At 33.5% G+C, this 22,662-nt stretch overlaps 1 protein-coding gene across 13 annotated transcripts in view; it reads right to left on the bottom strand.

Annotated features, from left to right (window-relative positions):
• The window catches only part of LOC143194396 (uncharacterized protein CG43867), a 510,718-nt gene that overhangs the window by 45,753 nt on the left and 442,303 nt on the right, over window positions 1-22,662 (bottom strand). For 11 of the 13 annotated variants that reach the window (XM_076401131.1, XM_076401127.1, XM_076401129.1 and 8 more), the window contains one exon: window positions 7,891-7,953. In XM_076401131.1, the coding sequence (XP_076257246.1) occupies window positions 7,891-7,953 (63 nt within the window). Of the gene's footprint in view, window positions 1-869; window positions 981-7,890; window positions 7,954-22,662 lie in introns of those variants that run through there. The other 2 variants (XM_076401137.1, XM_076401142.1) reach the window with 2 other exon arrangements.

The following is a 22,662-nucleotide window of genomic DNA, read 5'->3' on the forward strand; positions in this document are numbered from 1 at the left end:
TATCCGTAAATGCAGTGTAAAATATATATGCTGAAATATCACTCCAAAGATTGCTTATTGAATCAAGTTTCTTTTCAAAGAAAACTTTCGTTTGAAAGATAATACTATATATACTTTGTACTGAAGTTAAAAATTGTTGAATATAAATAATATAATAATAATATATTATAAAAATAATGCTGGAAAACACTGAAGATTGTTATTGAAAATATTTTTAATAGGATCTCTAGTTACTAATATAAGTACTTGTTTATTAATGTTACACTACATAATTGTTATTTTATTTAATATAATTATTATTCCTGCAATTTTATTTATCTCAAATTTAAATATATTGTGTCTATATTGACATTTTAAATAGTTTCGCATAAACGTTACTAATGTTTAAGATTACATTATAATCACATAAAGGACATGTTTCATAAATATATTAGTAGCCTAGAAATACAAGGTTGCGCCATCTATCGGAGTTTCTTCGAAACTCCTAAGACGAGAAAAATAACAATGTTAAAAATGAATGTTTATAACGATTTATTTGTTTATTTTATTCTAACGTAATACATAAGGCAAACTATCATTAATTATATATGTCTATGTTTATGTAGCTAAAACAGCGAATACTGGTTTGACATCAAAACAAAACATCATGGGGTACAAGGGAAACAATGCTTTCTTTAATGAACGGCATGCAAAACAATCGGGCTGTTTTGTAAGACAAACAACGGTAAAACTAATAGTTTTGGTGTATGTAGGTGTACATGTGTTCATGTGTGTGTGTGTGTGTCGCTTGGCATGCATCTAAACAAACCGCTGGACGTCGTGAGCACATGGGGGCCACGATGGCTCCGCTCCACCGTTTCTTCACTTACATTATCGCAACAGACTCGGCGACACAAAACAAAGGCGCATCTCGCGAACTATGACTAACCGCGAAAATCATACAGGAACGAAAACCACACAACGAAATGAAAAAAACCGACGGCGAACCTCTGTTTTGCTGTCAGCTGAACGACGCCATGGCCGACGAAAGTTCGGCGCGACGAAATATAATCAATAAAAGTGCGATAGCGAAAGTTACGGACGGTCGCCAAGCAACCCTCAGCGCGTCGTTTCATCCCTTTTCATGCACGGCTCGCTCGGGGCTGCGATCTGCAGACGCAGACGATATACAGTGGCGGTTTTTTTCTCCGCTCCGCATGTGGTCCCAGGGACCACCGTTCTGTTGTCGCCCTAATGGGCAGGTGTTTCTTTATGGGTTGCTGAATATGGAATAATACGGTTGATAGTGCTGGCAGATACCAGCTGTACCGGAAAGTTATTACCGGTTTTTCTAACAGATGTCGCTAGGCTTAAGTATGCAATGTTATAATTTGATATAGATGTCAGTTTATTCTGCTCACATCAATTGTTAAAGCTATAGATGTTATAGTTCGGGAAAGTGGCACAATCATAGATTTATGCATCTGTGAATATGTCAACTTTCGTGCCTGAAAACGTGCATTTGCGGCACGCATTACTTTTCTTAAATAATTAAAAGAAAAAATCTGTTGAAAGTCATCGTTAGCTAAAAATTCAAAATTGGCGATTTCGATGTGTAACACAAATAACATTCTGGTAGACCGAGAAAGCTTGAAGATGCGCAATTGCAGGAGTTATTGAATGAAGACTCAACACAACACACAATCGAAAAATTGTCTGTGAAATACAGTTTAAAAGGTATGATCGGAAGTAATTTCTGCATGGAATAGTGACGGGTGATGAAAATTGCATTTTGAAAATCCTAAACACAGTGTGATTTGTTCGCAAGAACATGCTCTTTGTTTGATGGGACCAGAATGGCGTGGTGTATTATGAACTGTTGACACCCGATGAAATAGTTAATAGTGATCGCTACGGGCAACAAATGATCAATTTGAACCATGCATTGATCGAAAAAACGTCCAGAATGGCCTCCAAGACACGGTAATGTGATTTTACAGAACGATAACGCGCCGTATCATAAAGCAAAAAAGCTCCTGGTGGGACTTATTATCGCCCCGCTGTACTCTCCAGACCATGCTCCGTCCGACTATCAACTTTTCGCATCAATGGGACACGCGCTTGTAGATCAGCACATCAATTTCCAGGAAGTTAGAAAATGGCTAGATGAATGGTTTTATTCAAAGGACAAATAGTTTTTTGGGATGGCACTCATAAATTACTTGAAAGATAGACAAGATCTGGCCAATACTTCGAATAATTTTTTTCTTATGTTTTATTTTATATTAAATTTGCTTAGTACAAACATCAATATACAAGGTGAGTACGGAATAAATAAATCTGATGTATTCCCAAATTAAAATAATCTTAAACTTCTTAAATTGAAACTACTTAACTTAAAATTAAATTTCGCTTCAATATTATGATTTTCTACGTGTTGTCCAGTCGCTGTATTAGTATCACGTTACTATGATTTAGTAACCTTATTTCATGCTTGCATGAAGGATGAATTTTGTATAACGTATAAATCCATTTGATTTGGCGGTCATCGTGAAGCTCCTCGTTGATTACGTAGCGATAAGCATTGGCAAATAATCGTAGAACCTTGTTTTGGCAACGTATTACTAATTGGTTTGATTTTTTTACTGCAACCCCATTTTTGCACCCCATAGATCCAAATGGATTTACCATTGACTGATAAACCAATCTCTTTAATTTTAGGACAAGTTGAGAGTATCTTCTGATTAACGAGTACAGTTGCTTGATTTTGAGGCTGATCTGTTCTGCTCCTTCTATTCGGTTGGAAGACATTAGTTAAATGTTGTTCCAATAATTAAAATTTTTTGTCGTTGAGTCGAACCCATTTATTTAGATCATTTTTAACAGGCGGTACTCTAAATTTTTTAAATAATCTCTCTTTTAAATCTAGATCCTTTAAATCTTCATTCAATTGATGCTGCGCCCATCTTTCCATCTTTGAATCTCTTGAATCGCTTGTAATCGTTCACAAATTGCGAATACGGTAATATTCAACTTTTCTGGAAATTCTTTTTAAGTTTGTCTTGAGTTATCATCCAATAACTCTTGTAATTACTGTACATCATATCTTCAAATATTTTTGGCCTACCAATATGATCTTTGTCATGAAAGTTGAAATTAATACGTTTGAACTGCCGAATCAACATTTTACATGTTTTTATGGTTGACTCCCCTTGGCTGACTATTATTTTTTTGCAATTGAGATTATGGCAGTTTCTTTTCTTGCTTGCGGCAATTAAACTACAATGTTGAAACAGTTCAAATGACATTTTCAGTAAATTCGAATGGCAGCTACTGGCCTCGTTTTTATTCTTTCCATCGCATGTAAATGTACGGGGCCTGTTGGTTAATGAACTTCTAAGCTGTTTGTGACTTTCTTAGGAGTTTAGTTCTTTATCATTCATATCAAATTCACCGTTTTTAAATCGTTGAAACCAAAAACGGAAATGACTAAGCAGCATCACCATAAGTTCCTAAATATGTTGACTTGACTTTGGCAACAGATGTCATTAAATCAAATAATAAAAGTAGTGAGCGTCAAAAATGTAGTTAGTTCCATGTTTACACGATCTGTACACAACAGGTATTGTCGATGTAAACACACAAATACCTAATAAATAAACTAGTAAAATTAAGTTGTTATTAAATAATACTCTCATATTTCAATTTGAATAAAACTGATTAGTGAATTCTGACTATCCGATTAAAGTTATTTTTAATTTTGAATCAGATATCATGCAACATGAGTAACAGCGTTAATCAAGTTGGCGGAGAGTTATCTATTCACCAATAGTGAACTGATAAAAATTTTTAAACAAAATACTTTCAAGAACGACTTTGAAAAGGATTAAAAGAATGTAATCATAGAGAGAAAAAAACTAATACTAACAAACTAGTTTGGGTTTATTACCAAGCATTCAACAATTGATCAGGTCTGCATAATAACAGATGTTAAGAAACGCTAAAACAAAACGTTGAAAAGAAACGTTTAAAACACAAAAAGCCTACGAAAGTAAAAAAGTATGCTCAGTCATGTTCTTAGATGTAGCACAAGCCTTCGATAAGGTTTGCCATGAAGGCCTTGTTCTTAAATTACAGAAAATGTTACTAAAGCAACACACCAACTACTAAAATCGTACATTACAGCCAGAATGTTTACAGTTAAACATGAAGAAGCTTACTCTACATTAAAAGAAGCTAAAGCAGATGTACCACAAGGAGGTGTAAAATTAACGAGATTAAATCTGCGCATATGCAGTTCACCTATAATCAGAACGTAGAGGCACCAATAACATTAAATAAATCATAATTATTTCATATGTACTTAGATACATTCGATCAACTGATAGACCGTTGTGCGTCTGAGGGCTTTGGCCATCTTTTAACATTTTCTACCATTTAATATTGATATATACATATTAGTGAACTTTTAGTGGATTTTAATATAACGATTGAATACTGATGTATATTTCGCTTAACCAGGACTTCCGCCGTACTCTGAATCATCACCACGTTGTTATTTTTGGTTGGCTTGTGACCCATTTCCATTTTTACCGAAATGGTCGTATAAAATATGGCAAGTATGTAACTTTAATATCTCTGCGATGGCAGAAATGTTGTAATTTCAAATGAGGATATTTTAAATCATTTTATGGTCCTGAAAATAGTTTCTAAGATGACATGTTTGACCATCGTGGAATTTGTTTATGTATATTATACCATTTAAATATTTTTAATAATTTTAGTGTTCATTAATAAGCACTGTTTCGACACTTAAATTTGATTTTGATATTCCGGAAGGTAGCTATTAAAATTCTAATTGTTCCAGATCAAATTAATAATGAAGCCTTTGATTTTCGTGTTTTGTATTATGCTTATTAAGAGATAACGTTTAGCGGTCAAAAGGGATTTTTAACTCGAGGTACTAAGGTACCTTATTTTTCGTACATGGAAATATTGTTATTAAATTAGTTATCTGAGGCAGGTACGAGGGCAATTTGATAAGTCAATGACTTCTTGAATGAGAGATATTCCTCTCTCAAAATAGGTTTTTGTTTCAATGATGAACCCTTTATTCGACCCATATCTTTTACTACCCAGGTGTGGGTATATATTTTCAAGTTTGGAAACAGGAAATAGGCGCTTGGATAGGGTGGCAGTTTAAAGCCAATATATGGTTTTTTCCATTGGTGACTACACACGTGTGCACCAGTCTTGGTGAAATTAAACTATTTTCTTCGCCGAATGTTTTCCTTAAATCAACACCAAATCTATTCGAAAGCTCTGAATAATATTCGAGGGTAGTAGTTTTGCCTCTTTCAGGAAAATTAATAGCAATGACACTAAAATTGCGTGTATTCCAAAAATGTGGGGAGGGAGGCGACAGAAACAACCTCTCTTTCAACGTCTTCTTTGGTGCATGTTCACCCGGACAAACTCATGATTTGATAGGTCTCTGGTGTTTTGTGATGTAAAAACTTTCAGATTACGGTTAAAATCGCCAAGCACTCAGTTCGAGAGGTCAAACAGTCCAGCTTATAGTCAAGTATGAGGAATAGTAGTAATTCATGTAAATGCATCTACTAACTTACTACTTTAAGTTCTTTCATTCTCAGATTATGTAATATCACTCCAAAGATTATATGGACGATTTCTTAGATTTTGAGGGACCTTGGCGTTATTTTTGCTGATATAACACCAATGGAACTCAATAAAGGACTCTTTAACCATTGAAATTAATTGTGCAGCCTATTTTTCGATAACTTCCTTGATTTCAGTGATGTTTGTGCATAAAATAAAATCGCTTTTATCAATTTTTGCTAAATTTCAATATTTTATGCTTGTCAATGACTGTAAAGCACATAACAAGTCAATTAAAAAGTCCCCAGTCTGACACATAGGTGGCGCTACTATAATTAAAGCCTTATGTTTTTTAGTTAGTCCTAACCCTTAAAAGATGCGTGTATAAATTTCACAGCTGTCGGATAATTAGTTTGTGAATTATAGCATTTTGATTGAAGCAACATTTGTTATTGTGAAAAATATGGATAAAAAATGATTTCAATTACCGTAAATTGCAACTGAATGAAACAGCAGACACTCTAAAGATATCAACTGAACGCGTACATCATATCATTCACGAATATTTGGGTATGAGAAAGCTCTGTACAAAGTGGTGCCGCGCGAGCTCACTTTTGACCAAAAACAATGACGAGTTAATGATTCGGAGCAGTGTTTGAAGATGATCAAGCGTAATAAACCCGGGTTTTTGCGTCGATGTGAGAACGGATGAAACATGGCTCCATCATTTCACTCAGAAGTCTCATCTTCAGTCACCCGAGTGGGCTGCACACGATGAATTCATTCCAAAGCATGGGAAAACGCAACAGTCGGCTGGCAAGGTTACGGCGTGTGTATTTTGGGATGCGCATGGAATAATTTTCATTACTACCTTTAAACCAAGGACCATCAACAGCGACTATTACATAGTTATTATATTTACATATTATTACATTACTATTACATATTTATATGACGTTACTAGACCATTTGAATGACGAAATCGCCGAATAATGGCCGCATTTGAAGAAAAGAAGAAAAAGAAAGTAGTGCTTCACCAAGACAATGCACCACGCCATGTGTCACAAATGATGTGGAGGATGAAATCACCGAAAAACAACCGTATTTGAAGAAAAAGAAAGTGCTGCTTCACCAAGACAATGCACCGTGTCACAGGTCAGTAAAAACGATGGCAAAAATTCATGAATTGGGCTTCGAATTGCTTCCTCATCCAACGTATTCTCCAGATCTGGCCCCCACCGACAATTTCTTGTTCTCAAATCTCAAAAGAATATTCTCTGAGAAGAAATTTTCGTCGAATGAAGAGGTGATCGCCGGAACATAGGCCTATTTTGAAGCAAAGGACAAATCGTACTACAAAAATGGTATCGAAAAGTTGGAGGGTCGCTATAATCAGTGTATCACCAATGATGGGAATTATGTTGAATAAAAAAAACTAATTTTGCCAAAAAAATGTGTTTTACTTTGGTAGGCCGGGGACTTTTCAATTGACCTATTACTAAATGACGTAGCTTACTGCTGCGGGAGAAATTCGAAAAGTCACTGACCTGTCACAATGCCTTCATAACTTTTACATTCACAGTTGAATCATAGGTTACACATTATATAAGTCGAATTGTAAATTAAGAAGAAATATGTTGTTTTTAAGTAAATAGTATGGTAAATGTTTTTAAATAGGCATAAAGCAATGTTTATAATTAGAAATTAAGATGCACAAATGCTTATACGTTCCATATAGGTAACGATTTGTTAGATTTCGGCAAATGCTTACCACGCCTTTGTTAACAGTAAGTTGACGGTTTATACCAGATTAACACCAGAATTATCAGAATAACAGATTTTCGCTGGTAGAGAACATGTTAACCCAACGTAAAAAATACAATTTTTAATGACCTGTATTTTCAATATTAATTGATTAAAATTTGATTAACAATAATTTTGTTCGATATATGTCCTTTGTTCTGAATTCAAATTATATAAAATATTGTGGATGACATTAAGATCTAAGGGCTATATTGCAAATGGATATTTTAATTTTTCTTTTCATAGTATTTATAACTATTATCAAAAAAATAATATAATAAAATAGAAAGCCTTTAAAATACCTCAAGATATCTGGAACGTCACATATTTTAAAAATGTTTGGTCCGCAAAGTTTAAAAATGAGTAATAGCTACAACAATAAATTGTTTCGATATAATAATGAAGTACACCACAAACATTAACAGAAACGAATCCGAGATGAAAAATGTGCGGATTCCAGAGAGTTATTTATCATTATATATTTCTTACCTTATCCTCTGCTTCTTCGGCTCTGCCTTCCGCTTCCAAAACTCGCTGTTCCAGTTCGGAAAGCTGCAACAAAAATAGAACATTTCACTCGGTCATATATCAATCGTCGGAATGTAAATTAAAACAAAAAGAAGCGCAGAGATAACGAAATAGTAGAGCGCGAGTCACGGGAAGTGAACCTTCAAACGTTCTCAATCTCTTGACATATCCTATTAATGGTAAATGATTTATTTGTTTCTTATTTTCAGAAGCAGTTATCGGAAACAGTACTGTGTGTAAAAGAAGGTGTGGTGACGGGAAAATCGTTATTGGGACGAAAGAAACCAATATCAATTAATTGACACATTATTTCTTAACAATACTTGATTTTATTCGATGTATAGAGAAGAAAAAAGAAAAAATACAAAAAATACTATCTCAATTTATTATTTGTATATTAGAATATCTAGTATTCTTGTGATATTTTACGACATTAATCTTCATAGTTTATTGCATTTAATTCGCTAGTAACTTTTATTATAATAATAACAATCTTGATATGATTTAAATTGAGTACTTAATTAATGTTAAAGTAAATATTTAATATGATAAATATCATTAATTCACTATTTACAATGATATTTAATTTTTATATTATGCTTCATTTATTATGCCAATTATTATTTTCATAATTTGCTTATAATTATGGCTTTATTAAGTATAATCGATATTGATACATATCGTTGAATAAAACCAGAAATATATTTATTCTTGCAATAGATAACCAGAAATACATCGACATATTTTTGGTTTGGTAAACAGGAAATACAGGAAAAAAGTTTGGCAGTTAATTAATATTTTTTTAATGAATATATTGTTTCCGTTTTCAATATATAAAATATATGATATATAAAATATATAAAATGATTAAATGATTATGATTATTATACTTTATTGAAATAATAATTTAGATCTGTATTAGCATTGCACTTAAATGAAAATCATAAAGTAGAATGAAGGTTTTTCATAAAAAAATATTTTCAGAGAAAATATTCGCATTTTTATTAAAATGATATTAAAAACATTATAAGAGATTCCTGTACCTATGTTTTATTCTAGAATCGATACTCTACACAGTTTACGCGTTTGGATGATTTTTAGACTAGAGATCGCCCTCTGGCGGCAGTATTCCAATTTGAGACTTACAAAGCGCCCCACTAGATGACGCCGTAAACGCAATTAAGTAAATCTTGGAAACAAATTCAAGTTTACCGTTTGCTTGGCGGGTAAATTTTATAATATTGCTGGTTTATTTCTTGTAATATTAGAATCAAAATATATAAGAACTCAGAAAGCAGTGATATAATATTATTAATTGATATAACATTACAAAAGTTATTGTATATTTATTAATTTTTATCATGTTTTAAGTGGTTGACATACGTACCGAAATACAAATATATCTATAACTTTCTGTTATTTTTAAGAAAACTTAAGACGATTTAATTATTGACAATATTACTTTTCAATTAGGTTTTATCTTTATTTTTGTTTCTTTTCGAACTTCAAGTTTAGTAACAAGTATACTAACAAGTGTAGCTATATTGGAGAAAAATTACTCGAGATAATTAAAGGAAATATTTAGTTTTAATAATATTGTTTGACTCGCCTTCTAACATTCTGGGAAAATATTATAGAGTGTTTTACAATACAAATTACAACACGTGTCATATGGTATCAATCTATAATAATTAAATGTTATTTCATACAGTAAGTGCAATTGATATATTATTTTTTTGAATTTGTTAGGGCATCGGCAATGCTTTTATCATTAAAAAATCTTGGAAGACGATAATTTGGAAGCTGAAATTTAAGGTGTTATGGGAGACCGTTACTTATTGTAATTGATATATCTGAACCTCTGAACTATCTGAAATAAAAATATGCACAATATCATATTTCATATAGATGTTCAGACAATGTCTGTTATGCTAAAACGTTAAGTTTTAATTTGTGTAGGGCTAGACTATTTATCCGTGCTTCATTATGGGTACAACTAACAACAAGCTATAGGAAGGTACAGAGATAAATTGAAGCAAGACCTGAAGATGAGATTGATTAAGATTACAATATTGGTTCAACAAATGAATATTGGAAATTCATTCAAAATTTCAACCATCCTCACTCTAGACGATTTTTGTTGCTCCATATATCATTTGGAACTTACTTACATGTCTGCGTAAATGGTTATCTCTTAAACTTGCATTATTCTTTAAGTATTCTTGTGTCGTTCTATCTTATCAATAAATACCGACTGATTATTTCTGAACTGTTTATTTCTGTACCTGTCTACGTCGATCAATATTTTCTGTTCGTCCTCGAAAACATGAAAGTTAACATAAGTTAAAATTAACAGAAATGTATACGAAATTTCACTAATATAACTTGGGAATAATAACACATTGGTAATATAAGGTGGGCCAAAAGTCCAGCTACCATTCTGACATCCCGCTTTAACCATTCTGTTGTGTAGACGTCCAAATTTTATTATGGATAAATATACACCACAAGAACTAGCAGAAATAGTGACAATATTTATTGAAAATAATCCTTCCATTATTGCCACTCATAAAACCACACTTCTATTGTTTATTGCGAATTGCGAATTTTTGGCAGTATGGTACCACAGCAGACAGGCCTCGTTCTTGAAGACAATGGACGTCTCGTAACGCTGAAATTGTGGCTCTGGTACGCGATAGTGTGGCAGAGTCTCCAAAAACATTAATTCGGAGACGTGGTTACTAGTTACACATTTCTGCACGCAGTTTAAGGCGAATTTTGTTCCCGTACAAAATTCAATAGTCCAAAAATTGTTACCGAGAGATCCTGATCCACGAGTAGGCTCGCTAAGGCTGTCTGGTGAAATTAAAGATTTTTCGTCTAAATTGATAATGAGCGATGAAGCGCATTTTCTTTTCAGTGGCCACGTCAATAAACAGGACAGTCGGTTTTGGGGAACACAGAATCCTAAATTAATTCATGAAACATCATTGCATCCATTAAAAACAACTGTATGGTGTGGTATTCATGCTGGAAACATCATTGGTCCCTATTTTTTTGAAAGTGACCAAGGTGTTGCAGTTACTGTTATTGCTGAACGGTACCAACACATGATTTGAAATTTTCTTGTGCCTGAAATGGAAGAGCAAGGATTAGAGGACATGCGGTTTCAGCAAGTTGGGGCCACAACACACACAGCTCGTTCGACAATTCAATTTTGGAATAACGTTTTTCCACAAAGTCTAATTTCGCGAAGTAGCGACTTAGCGTGGCCAGCCAGATCTCCGGATTTAACAGCACCAAACTTTTTCTTATGGGGTTTTTTAAAATCAAAGGTTTATTTGAATAAGCCCAAATGATTCAACATCTTAAAGACAATATTCGTCACGAAATTTAAGATTCAGTCTCAGAAAAAATAGTAATAAATAAATTTTAAATTGTTTACAATAGAGTCAGCCGCTCTCAGAGTAATAAGAATTTGGAGAAAACATTCGAAGCAGAAGAATCTGATGATGACTGTGTGTTGGATAGTAGTGATGATGAATATTTTCCTCCGAGTCAGGCGGCAGCTTCGGATTGTGATGATACAGGTAATTAACATTTCTATTTTCTCTTGTGTACGTTGATAGTTATAATGTATTTTATGTTATATAAATTGTATATTTTATTTATAAAAGATGATGAAATTGCACCCAATAATGAAGATAAAGACCAGGAAGATTAAGATAAAGAAAGTGAAGATGGAGAGGATGAGGATGAAGAATATGAAGCATATATTCCACCAGCAATGGCTGTATCAAAAACGCGAGAAGAATTATCCACTGTGTTTGGTTTTCATGAAAAAGTTACCCTATGTAGTTATGGGCCAAAAAAGAAACAAGGTAGTAATTATGCTATCATCAATGCATCATGAAGCTAAAATTAGTAATACTGCAAAGAAAAAACCTGAAATTATTGACTTTTATAACTGGTCTAAAGTTGGAGTAGACATGATGGATAAAATGCTTGGTAGATATACTACAAAAAGATCAATTCAAAGGTGGCCTCTAGCATTTTTATACAATATTCTCGATATTGCCTGCCTTGCATTATATATTCTGTATTATGAGAATAATAAAATGATTGTTACAAAATCGTATGAACGACGGTTATTTTATCGGCAATTGGGCAGAGAGCTATGTACTCCATTCGTTGAAAGTCGCTCGAATAATGCACAAATTATGAGGCATTTCTCAACGAAAGTGGCGATTGAATCTCTTCTTGGTCGAGCTATCAATCCGAATGCGCCTCAGCGAACATCATCTGTATCATTGACACCTCAGATGCAGCTCGATTCAACTGGGAGGAAAAAGATTACTGGTGTATGCTATGAAAGTCTCCAAAGTGAATTTAAAAACCGCCACAAAACTAGAAAAATATGTTCGGTATGTGAGAACCCTATTTGTGACGAACACTGTATTACAACCACGACATGTGAAGTATGTACGAAACAATTTAATGTACTTCAAATTTTATATGGCACTGTATCATAATAAATAAAATAATGTAAATAAAAAATAGTAAAAGAATGGAATTAATGTATGGAAAAAGAATGGAATATGTATTTCTTACTATTTTTGTTATTGTTTATAATAAGAATTATTGTTTAATTATTGTTTAAATAAAAAAAATACAAACTATATTGTCTATTATCAATTTAAAAGTCAAATTAACTAAATACTTTAATAAGCAGTCTCTGAAGTGTGTATAAATCCGTCGTTCATATACATTAACGGGCAAGTTTGATAGTTAATAACTTTTATTAATTACTTTTTTTATAACATCTTTATTAGATACGCTTAGTACAATCTTAATTTACAATTAATTTATTACTACTTTTCCTATGTACTTGGATTAATTAATTAACAAGCAAGACGAGTGCGAGAAAATATATCTGTATGTATTCCTCAATTAAAAAATTATAATTATTTATTAATTATTAACTTATAGCTATAGTTTACACTAATAATACACAATAAATATTCACATAAGTTCGTATGGTTTTGTATGTTTCAATCTTCTGACATCCTGCGCGCTGTCCAGCAGTTGTATTGCTTCTACGTTAGTATGGTTTAGTAATCTTCTTTCATGTTTCAAAGCGAAATCCTGCAGAACTTCGCAAATTCATTTGATTTCCAGGTCATCGTGCAGTTCTTCATTGGTTACATAGCGATAGGCATTGGTAATCAATCGAAGAACCTTGTTTTGACAGCGCTGTATGACTAACTGATTTGAATTTGTAGTGCAACCCCATATTTGCACCCTATAGGTCCAAATTGGCTTTTTAATTGTATTATAGATCAACCTCTTTGATTTTAGATCAAGTTGAGAGTATCTTCCGACTAACCAGTATAGTTGTTTTATTTTGGTTCTAATGTGTTTTGCTTTTTGTTTAACGTGATGCTTCCAATTTATTAATTAATTGATTGTTAAAAAAATTTACGAAAAATGACGGCCATAAATTTTTTTAAGAAGTTAATGGATACCCGGGTGCCCGGTCATTGATCGGACGGTTCAATCAAACATATTTTAAAAACTATTCTGGAATCACCCGAAACACATACTAAAAATCTATCAAAATTGGTACTAACATTTAGGAGGAATTCAATTACTAAGACACGGGCAGAATAATTATATATATAAAGAGGTATTCCGTTGCTGCATTCCATTTCAGGCATTAATTAAGGAATATTTCTGAATTAAAAACTCGGTTTCAAATATAATACCGTCAAAGCAGAAAAGAAAAAATGTCGAAAGTTACGGCCTCCTGAATAAACTTACTTAAAAACACAACTTTATCCACCAACAAAAACATGATATATATCCTTTAAAGGATAATAAAAGCGGCCGAGTAAAAAGTCTAATTAAAAAAGTTTCCCAAGACAAAGATAAGACCGGAAAAGATTAATTCTTTCCCTAATTAACCGGTTTTTTATGTATATTTTTCGAAAAAAAAAGGAAAACCATTATTAAACTTTCCCAATGGTGAAAGAACAGAAATTGCGGAAAAGGCAAAAGAAAAAAGAAACGACTTCCTGCGTCTTATTGATTCTAAGACTCGTTAGTTATTTTGTAAGGCAAATTACAATTTTCTAGCCGCGTAGTTTTCTCGAAACTCCCTGATGTTCACTGCTTGATTTTGTTTTCTTCTTTGTGACGTTCTTCGAGACTTTGTATCAGTTTCTTTGATATTACATAAAGAGTTTCATTAAAAATAATTAAATCGCAAATATAGGGTACAATAGCTTTAGATTTTTTTACTGGGGTGATTGAACAATCAAATAATTATTAGCAACATTATAGAGCAACATAACGTTTAGATTAAATATGTATTTGTAACAAATCAATTTATTTATTAAAATGACCTTTTCATGAATATATTAGCAGTTAATACTGGTAGCTAAGAATATTCTGATCTGATAGTCTGGCGTCCATTTTGGAAATAACACAGAAAAATTCTTTGGATTACAATATTAAGTATTAAGTTTTAATATTAAGGTCTATCCAGTTAGGGTTCAATATAAGTGATTAGTTTAAGAATTATTTAGTGGTCCGACACGTGAAAATCGAATATTTGATTATTACAATTTAGTCAGAGTTAGGAACGCGATTTAATTATCAAAAAATCACACCATTGTCCGCGTTACTAACAAGTCAACTGAAAAGTCCCCGGTCTGAGACATGAATGGCGCTACTAGAATTAAATCCATATGTGTTTTAGTTAGCCCTAATCCTCAAAAGATGCGTGTATAATTACCTGTCGGATAATTAGTTTGTGAATTATAGCATTTTCAGTGAAGCAACTTTTATTATTGCGAAAAAAATTGATAAAAAGGAATTTCGCTTTTTGAAGGGAAATAATACAGTTGATTCAAAAACTTGGCTTGATGCCGATTTTCCGGACACTGCCCCAGGAAATTAACCATTAAATATTGGTATGCTAAGTTTAGATGTGGTGAAATGATGACCGAAGACGGTGAACGCAGTGAACGCCCAAAAGAGGTTGTTACTGAATGAAATAGCAGACATCAACTGAACTCAACTCTAAAGATATCAACTGAACATGTACATCATATCATTCACCAATATCTGGATATGAGAAAGCTCTGTCCTTTTGACCAAGAACAACGACAAGTTGATGGTTCGGAGCAGTGTTTGAAGATGATCAAGCGTAATAAACCCGAGTTTTTGCATCGATGTGTGACAATGGATGAAACATGCATAAATAATTTTACCCCAAAGTCCAATGGATAGTCATCTAGAGATCTAGTTGATATGATGGGTTGAATCGACAAGTTGCAGAATATCTCTGAAGGTACATGTTGAATTCTTATTTAGATAAATTTGAAAACAACATGGAGGCATACTCAATATGTGGCTAATGCAACAAAAATATTACGGAGGACTACATTTTGGGGTTTAGTGAATGAAAGCATTCATAAATATGAACGAAAAACTAATAAAATTCATTTTAAAATTACTTTCCACTATTTTGTAGTTTAATATACTTTGTTTTGCGATGGTTAAAACAGGCAATCGGTTATATTACATGGGTGCAAAACATGGTAAGAAATCATCGACGAAGAGAAATAATGAGCAAAACCCTCAAGTTAACTGACAAAGACTCGCGAACGTTAAAAATGAATAGGGCCAAACAAAGAAACAAGAAATTGTAAAATAGTAGCAGTCCCTGTCAATATATTTGATTCAATTTGTCGAAAAATATGAAAATATTGCTTTTTTTAAATATTGGAGATAATTAGATCAAAAACTTTTTGATAAATGCTATCGATAAATATATTTCACATTCTCTTACTCGTATTGGCCTATGTCAGTTATGTTGTAAATTATATACAATCTGTATTGTAAACTGATACTATAGAGATTTTTCTTGAGTTATATATGCAGCGACCGCTAGAACGCTTTAGACCACTACCAACATATTATATCTACATTAAGTTCAAAGGTTGGCAGCGTTGGTGAATTGGCACCATGCGGTTCTCGACTCTAAGAGACCACCACGACGACGTCTCTTTTACTGTTCTCTACTCCTTTGTAACAGTACTACTTCCATAGCGCTTCCATACTTCTTTAAGCCAACCTAATATCCTACACGTCCTCCCGTCGAACATATGTATTAAACAATCGCGTCGTCAGCCACACATTCCGACCGACAAGATGAACATTCCTACATATACATGACATTGATATAAAACCTAAATTAAAAACAAATTATAAAAACCTAGAAGTAAGTTCACATAAAAACTAAAATCACCATAAATCTTAGACAAGATAAAAACTAGAAGCGCCTGCGTTTAAAAACTTTTTAATACATAATCCACTTCAAGCCTCCGGCAAAGGTTCCATGTTCAAACAAACATCCGCTACATATAATTCAAACGGGTCGCCGCGACCTCCCCCGCCTCTTCGGGCTATTTATTTTTCCATATTGAGTTTGTGAAGTTATTAAGCTGCGTAAACTTCATCGTCGCTATATCCTCCAGCTCAAAACCCCGGAGATAACTCCGGCGACGAGATAGAGACGGGCCGCCGGGCGTTCGCCCCGCTCCTGCTGCGCCGCTGCTGCTGCTACCGCAGCTCCAGTACGTCGAATGTTTCGACATCGGCCTCGCCACGAGGAGTAGGGCCGATTCAAAAAGCAAACATAGCCGGGAGCCCTTTGCTTAATGTTTGCGTAGTTGGTTTCAATTATGTCGGCTGCAGCCGTTCGAATGGACCTCTGGCACAATGTTGACACGTTTACATGTACGTTTTTAGTTCCCTTCGGTGTTGAAAAGGTGCTTTTTTCGAGGTGCCATCGGCAAGATTTTATGTTGAAAAGGCGACGTTTTTTCGTTCGTAATCATGTTAAGTTCTTTATATTTTCGCATGCTATTATGAATATACATAATTTATAAGGACTTTGAATTATGAAATATCTGAAGATTTCGTTGTAAAGGCTGGACTTTGTTGAGAAATTATATGAGTATTACTTATCAATTAAAAGCTGTTTTTACTTTTTATCATTTTCTCATATTTTTCATGGAGTAATTCAGAAAATATCTCAAAATCTTACAGTTAAGTTTTATTGATCATTTATCATACGGTTCAAGGTTGAGCAGTATTTGAATTAGTTGTGTAGCGATCTTGAGGCATGTCGAATTTTACACCGTGGAATAACGATCTATAAAATACCCAGAAATATAATGGCATATGTTGAACACGGGTGGGGTGTCAGTAGCGCCAACTAGAACCCGATAACGAATATCTAGATAAACCTCTGGGATATGATTAAAAGTGTACTTTCGAATCATTCACTTACTGACCATCGTTCAGTTTAGACATGTCACCATTGATTGCCCAAGCGTCGTCTCCAGGTAATATCGCTGCCATCCGTTATCTATTTTTATTTCTATATTTTTATAACTTCAATAAAATAACGATCGCACCATGTAAACAATCAATACCTTCAATGATGGAGCCATGTACAACACGAAACTTGTAATTAAAATACGTACTCTAAATAAAACATAGTGTGTTCGTATTTCAAATACGCTGAGGTATCTTGTAGTTAGTATTCCATTTACTCAGGACTTCAAAATAAATTTGAACATAATGCTCGTTCCGGTGATACATATACTGAGATTGGATGATACGAAAAACCGTTCCACATTTTTCACCACTACCAAATATATAATTTAATAAAACCGATGAAAAGCTTCAGTTTTGTTTTAAGGATCATCCGAATACTATAAACACCTTCGCTTGTCAGCACAATCGCCAGACCTCAACGTAATTAAGCAGCTATACAGAGATCTGGAGAGTGATGACTCAATTTCCATCTTCAACATCATTGAAGCAATTAGCGGATGTCTTGGTACAGGAATGGGATTACATTATTAACACTTCACTGGAAACTATTCAGATACTACGAATCTACTTCGCAGAGAATTGCAGCTGATTTAAAAGCAAAAGGTGGCTTAACACCTTATTTTCAATATATTTAAAATTGAATTAGCATCGGCGGTGCGTGTGCTAAAATTGGACAACATGCAAAGGGTGTTCCATATTTTTTACTACTACCAAATATATGCTTTAATGAGACCGAATAATTTCCTGTTAATAAACAATTCGTTTTAGCTGAATTAAAAGGTCGCTCTCCAAAAGCAATCCAATAGCTCTCGGTCTGGAAGGTATATCCACTCTTCTCTTAAAAAATCTTTCTACCCGTGCCCTTTTACAGTTTTGGTCAAGAAATATAATGACCTGTGGGTTAAACATTCATTTCCTTCTAGGTGGAGGCAAATCATCATTATCCTTATTTATAAAGGCCAGGAATCTCATAGTAGCTACTCTAACTACAGGCCAATCTCCCTTACGGAATACTTTCTGGAATAAATTTCTCGAACGAATGAGTAACGAAAGACTGAAGTGGTTTCTGCACTCTAAAAGGTTAATCTCAGTTCATCAAAGGAAAACACACGATTATGGCCTTTTTTGGATATCAGCAGCGCCTGTTACTTTGTCTGTTCGATATTATCAATTTTTAAACGAACGAACATTTCGTTTACGAATACACCGGCATTTTCCACTGTTTTTCGTCTTTAGAACGGAGTTCCCCAGGGCTAGTCTCACACTATTTAATGTACCAATAATCTCTACCTTTGTATTACTTTATTTATATTCTCTATATTTATCTTTACTCTATATTTATATGTTCAACGCAAATAAACATTTAGGGCTCTTTGCAGATGACATCATGATATTCTGCTCTTCTTCAGACCCCAGAGGAGCTTCTGCGAAAATGCAAAGACATTTGGATGGACTTGCTTGATGGGCTAGGGCAATTGGATTCACAATATCTGCGATCATTTGAAACAGTTCCAAATCATTGGATTGACCTGACATTGGCTCTTGGAGAATATAAATCTAGCCCAGTTATAAGTCTACAATGCCTTGCTGGCATTGAACCGCTAAATATATAAGATTCAAGCTACTTAGAGCAGCCTACAGATTTTGTTCCATGTCAAGTAATAAAATAGTAAATCTGTCAACTAGAAGCAGAGCCATTATATAATCATGTAGGGTACGATCTTTTAAAGACCAGTTCTTTAAGATTTTAGAAATGATCGACTTTCATATAGAAAAACTTAATTTCTTCAGCTTCACATCACTTCCACCATGGATTCTTCCATCATTACCTACAAATAAGTCCCTAATACTTCATAACCATACCCCAACCATTCATAATAAATTTGCGTCGCAACAAGATCCTTTATTAGAGTATATCATAATAAATCAGTAGGTTTCTAGAAATCTTATAATACTTAAATTATACAGTCTTTTGAATTTGTATATATTTCGATTCATACGAAAATTGCATTTATTACGTGACGACTAGCAACCAGTAATCTTGGATAGATTCGAAATAAATGTTTAACATCCTCTTACTTGGTAAAGCTTCACAACACAGACGTGCCGATGGTTGAATCGTGTCATTGACTATAGCGGTTCTTAAGGCTTAGGCTCGATTTTATTTAAGTTTTATACACTGTTATTCTATGAGTAGATAGATAGGAAACAAGTACCTAGTAAAACATTATTTTAATTCGGTAATGAGAAAATTAATTAACCAGTTAGTAATTGATTTAAGCTAAACTACATTATTATTCATATAATTAAAATCGTATGAACTCCAATATATACAAAATTCAACACTGCATATATAAGTATTATAAAATTTGTTGATATTAATTTGCATTCGATATAGTAATAACTAATACTTAAATTAACTAATAATTAAATTATTTAGTTTTTATATTAACTAATAAATAATTTCATTATTTAAATGTTATATTAGGTAATTAATAATTAAATTATTTAATTATTGTGTTAATTAATATTTAAGTTAATTTAATTATTAGCTAATGAAATTATTTTCCAAGTTTTCCGTTTATATGTAGGATGATGATAAGCCAAGTTTTACTGATATACTGATCCATTGTCCCAATTTTTTTTACTCCTTTTTAAAGTTACATTTAAATGTTTCGATGTTAGAAAATTCGACAGTCGTTATAGACAAGACTTTTTAAACGCAATTTTTAGTCAACATATTGCTCACATTCCCTAATGAGATACCTAGGGCCTTTAATAAATGTCTGGATTCCTTCGTGGACATTTTTTACTGTGTCTACAAAAGTTATAATTATTGAGAATAAAATATGTGCAAATAAAGTTGGAAATAGATTTTTGAGAATCATATATCATATGGTGGCACGAGGAATCTAGACAAGGTTCCAACATAGTAGTATATCGAAAATGATATAGTCCACACTTGTGGAGACAGTAACCTCAGTAACCTTTAGTAACCTCAGTTCACCAATTCCATCTGTTTCCGAACTTACAACATTTGCTTCTGCGAAGAGGCTTGAGTTCAATGAAGAAGCTGAAAGAGCTGTAGATCAATATGTTCTAGGCTCTCACTTCCGGGAAGAAATTCAGAAATTCTGTACCAAGAAAACAATGAGCAATGCCGTGATTTATGATGATTTAAATAGTATACTAGTAATTGATATTAAATTAAAAGGTTAAGGGGGTAGAGGACAGTTTTTAAATAGTATATTCAAACACATTTGCCTAGTGTTTCTAAGAAAGAGAACCATGATGACTACATGACTATAAAACATATTACCCTTTATATACAATATGCAATACAAAATTATATCTATGGATACCACACTTGCCAAAATAGTAATTGTATTTATTGTAAACGTTTGAATATATTTAAAATTCAATTTTGAAAATATATTAATATTCCTATTCCCAAAAATAATATGTAATAATATGACACTAGACAGTTTTCAGAAGGCATTTGATGTAAATGGTTATTAGTTATTGTGATTGATATATGAATGCAGTGGACGCCCAAAAGAGGTTGTTACCGACGAAAACATTAAAAAAATCCACAAAATGATTTTAAATGACCGTAAAATGAGATTGAATGAAATAGCGGACATTCTGGAGATATAAACTGAACGTGTACATCATATTATTCATGAATATTTGGGTATGAGAAAGCTCCGTGCAAAGTGGGTGCCGCGCGAGCTCACTTTTGATCAAAAGCAACGACGAGTTGATGATTCCGAGCAGTGTTTGAAGATGATCAAGCGTAATAAACCCGAGTTTTTGATTGGATATGTGACAATGGATGAAACATGGCCTCATTATTTGATTCCGAAGTCCAATCGGCAGTCATCCCAGTGGACTGCATACTATGATCTTGCTCCAAAGCGTGGGAAAACGCAATAGACGGCTAACAAGGTTATGGCGTCTGTATTTTGGGTTGCACATAGAATAATTTTCATTAACTACCTTGAAAAAGGAAGTATCATCAACGGCGACTATTACATAGCGTTATTGGACCGCCTGAAGGACGAAAGCGCCGAAAAATGGGCGCATTTGAAGTAAAAGAAAGTGCTGCTTCACCAAGACAATGCACCGTGTCACAGATCAGTGAAAACGATGGCAAAAATCCATAAATTGGGCTTTGAATTGCTTCCTCATCCACCATATCCTCCAGATCTGGCCCCCAGGGACTATTTCATGTTCTCAGATCCCAAAAGAATGCTCGCTGGGAAGAAATTTTTGTCGAATAAAGAGGTGATCGCCGAATCTGAGACCTATTTTGAAGCCTAGGACAAATCGTACTGCAAAAATGGTATCGGAAGGTTGGACGATCGCTATAATCAGTGTATCACCCTTGAAGGGAATTATGTTGAATAAAAAAAATATTTTTTACTATGGTAGGCCGGAGACTTTTCAATTGACCTGTTATATATTGAGAGTAGAAACGTAAAAGAGTTACTAATTAATTTAAATACCTCTGTTAATGTTATACAACTATACTAAAACCGATCAGTCCGTGAGATCTAATCCGTTTAGAAATTTATTCCGCCAATCCTGTGCGGCTGCTCTATTTATGGCAAAATCTCGTTTGGTCAACGGGAAATCCACGGATAATCTACTACGACCCCTTCCTAGGCTCGATTTATCATTTTTAAGCGTTGGAATTTATTCTGGAGATTTTCTCTAACACTAAACGTAAACAATGGTCCCCGAGGACGATTCCGGTCCGAAATCGAATAAAATGTAATGGGGCGCACTCATCTTACCTTTAAACTTGATGTATACGACGCCATAAAATGTCTCGGACTTGCAGTTTCCTTCGCCGTAATTCGTCTTCTTTTTTTGTAGCTGTATATATGTTTGGACGGTTTCGTACGGTTCGGCCGTCTATTATAAAGAATGGACAGTCCGATGCATTCTTACTGCTTTTAGTCCGCCTTTTTTGTTGATTGCTTTGTTATATGGAAGGATACGACATAGTAGAAGACGAAGTAGAAGACAAATTCTATTAAAATATTCTTTTTTATTTATTATAAGGTAATAGACTGCGAAGATTTATATAGAGAAGGAAACTTTGCATAGATGGAGTACTATTTCAGCTTTGATGATTAAACATTTTGTTCGAAAATAAAAAATGACATTGAAATTAATATCGTTTTGTTAGAATGGCTATAACCCCATTTAAACCTGTGTTATAGCCACTGTAAAGAAAATATTTTGCTGTGAAGACATTTAATTGATTTTATGATACAATTTTTCACATAGATTATCAATTAAATTTAAATAAAA

Source organism: Rhynchophorus ferrugineus, unplaced genomic scaffold (genome assembly GCF_030347505.1).
Source record: "Rhynchophorus ferrugineus isolate W39M unplaced genomic scaffold, kcgeb_rfMv2 rfM3, whole genome shotgun sequence".
Classification (NCBI taxonomy): domain Eukaryota; kingdom Metazoa; phylum Arthropoda; class Insecta; order Coleoptera; family Curculionidae; genus Rhynchophorus; species Rhynchophorus ferrugineus.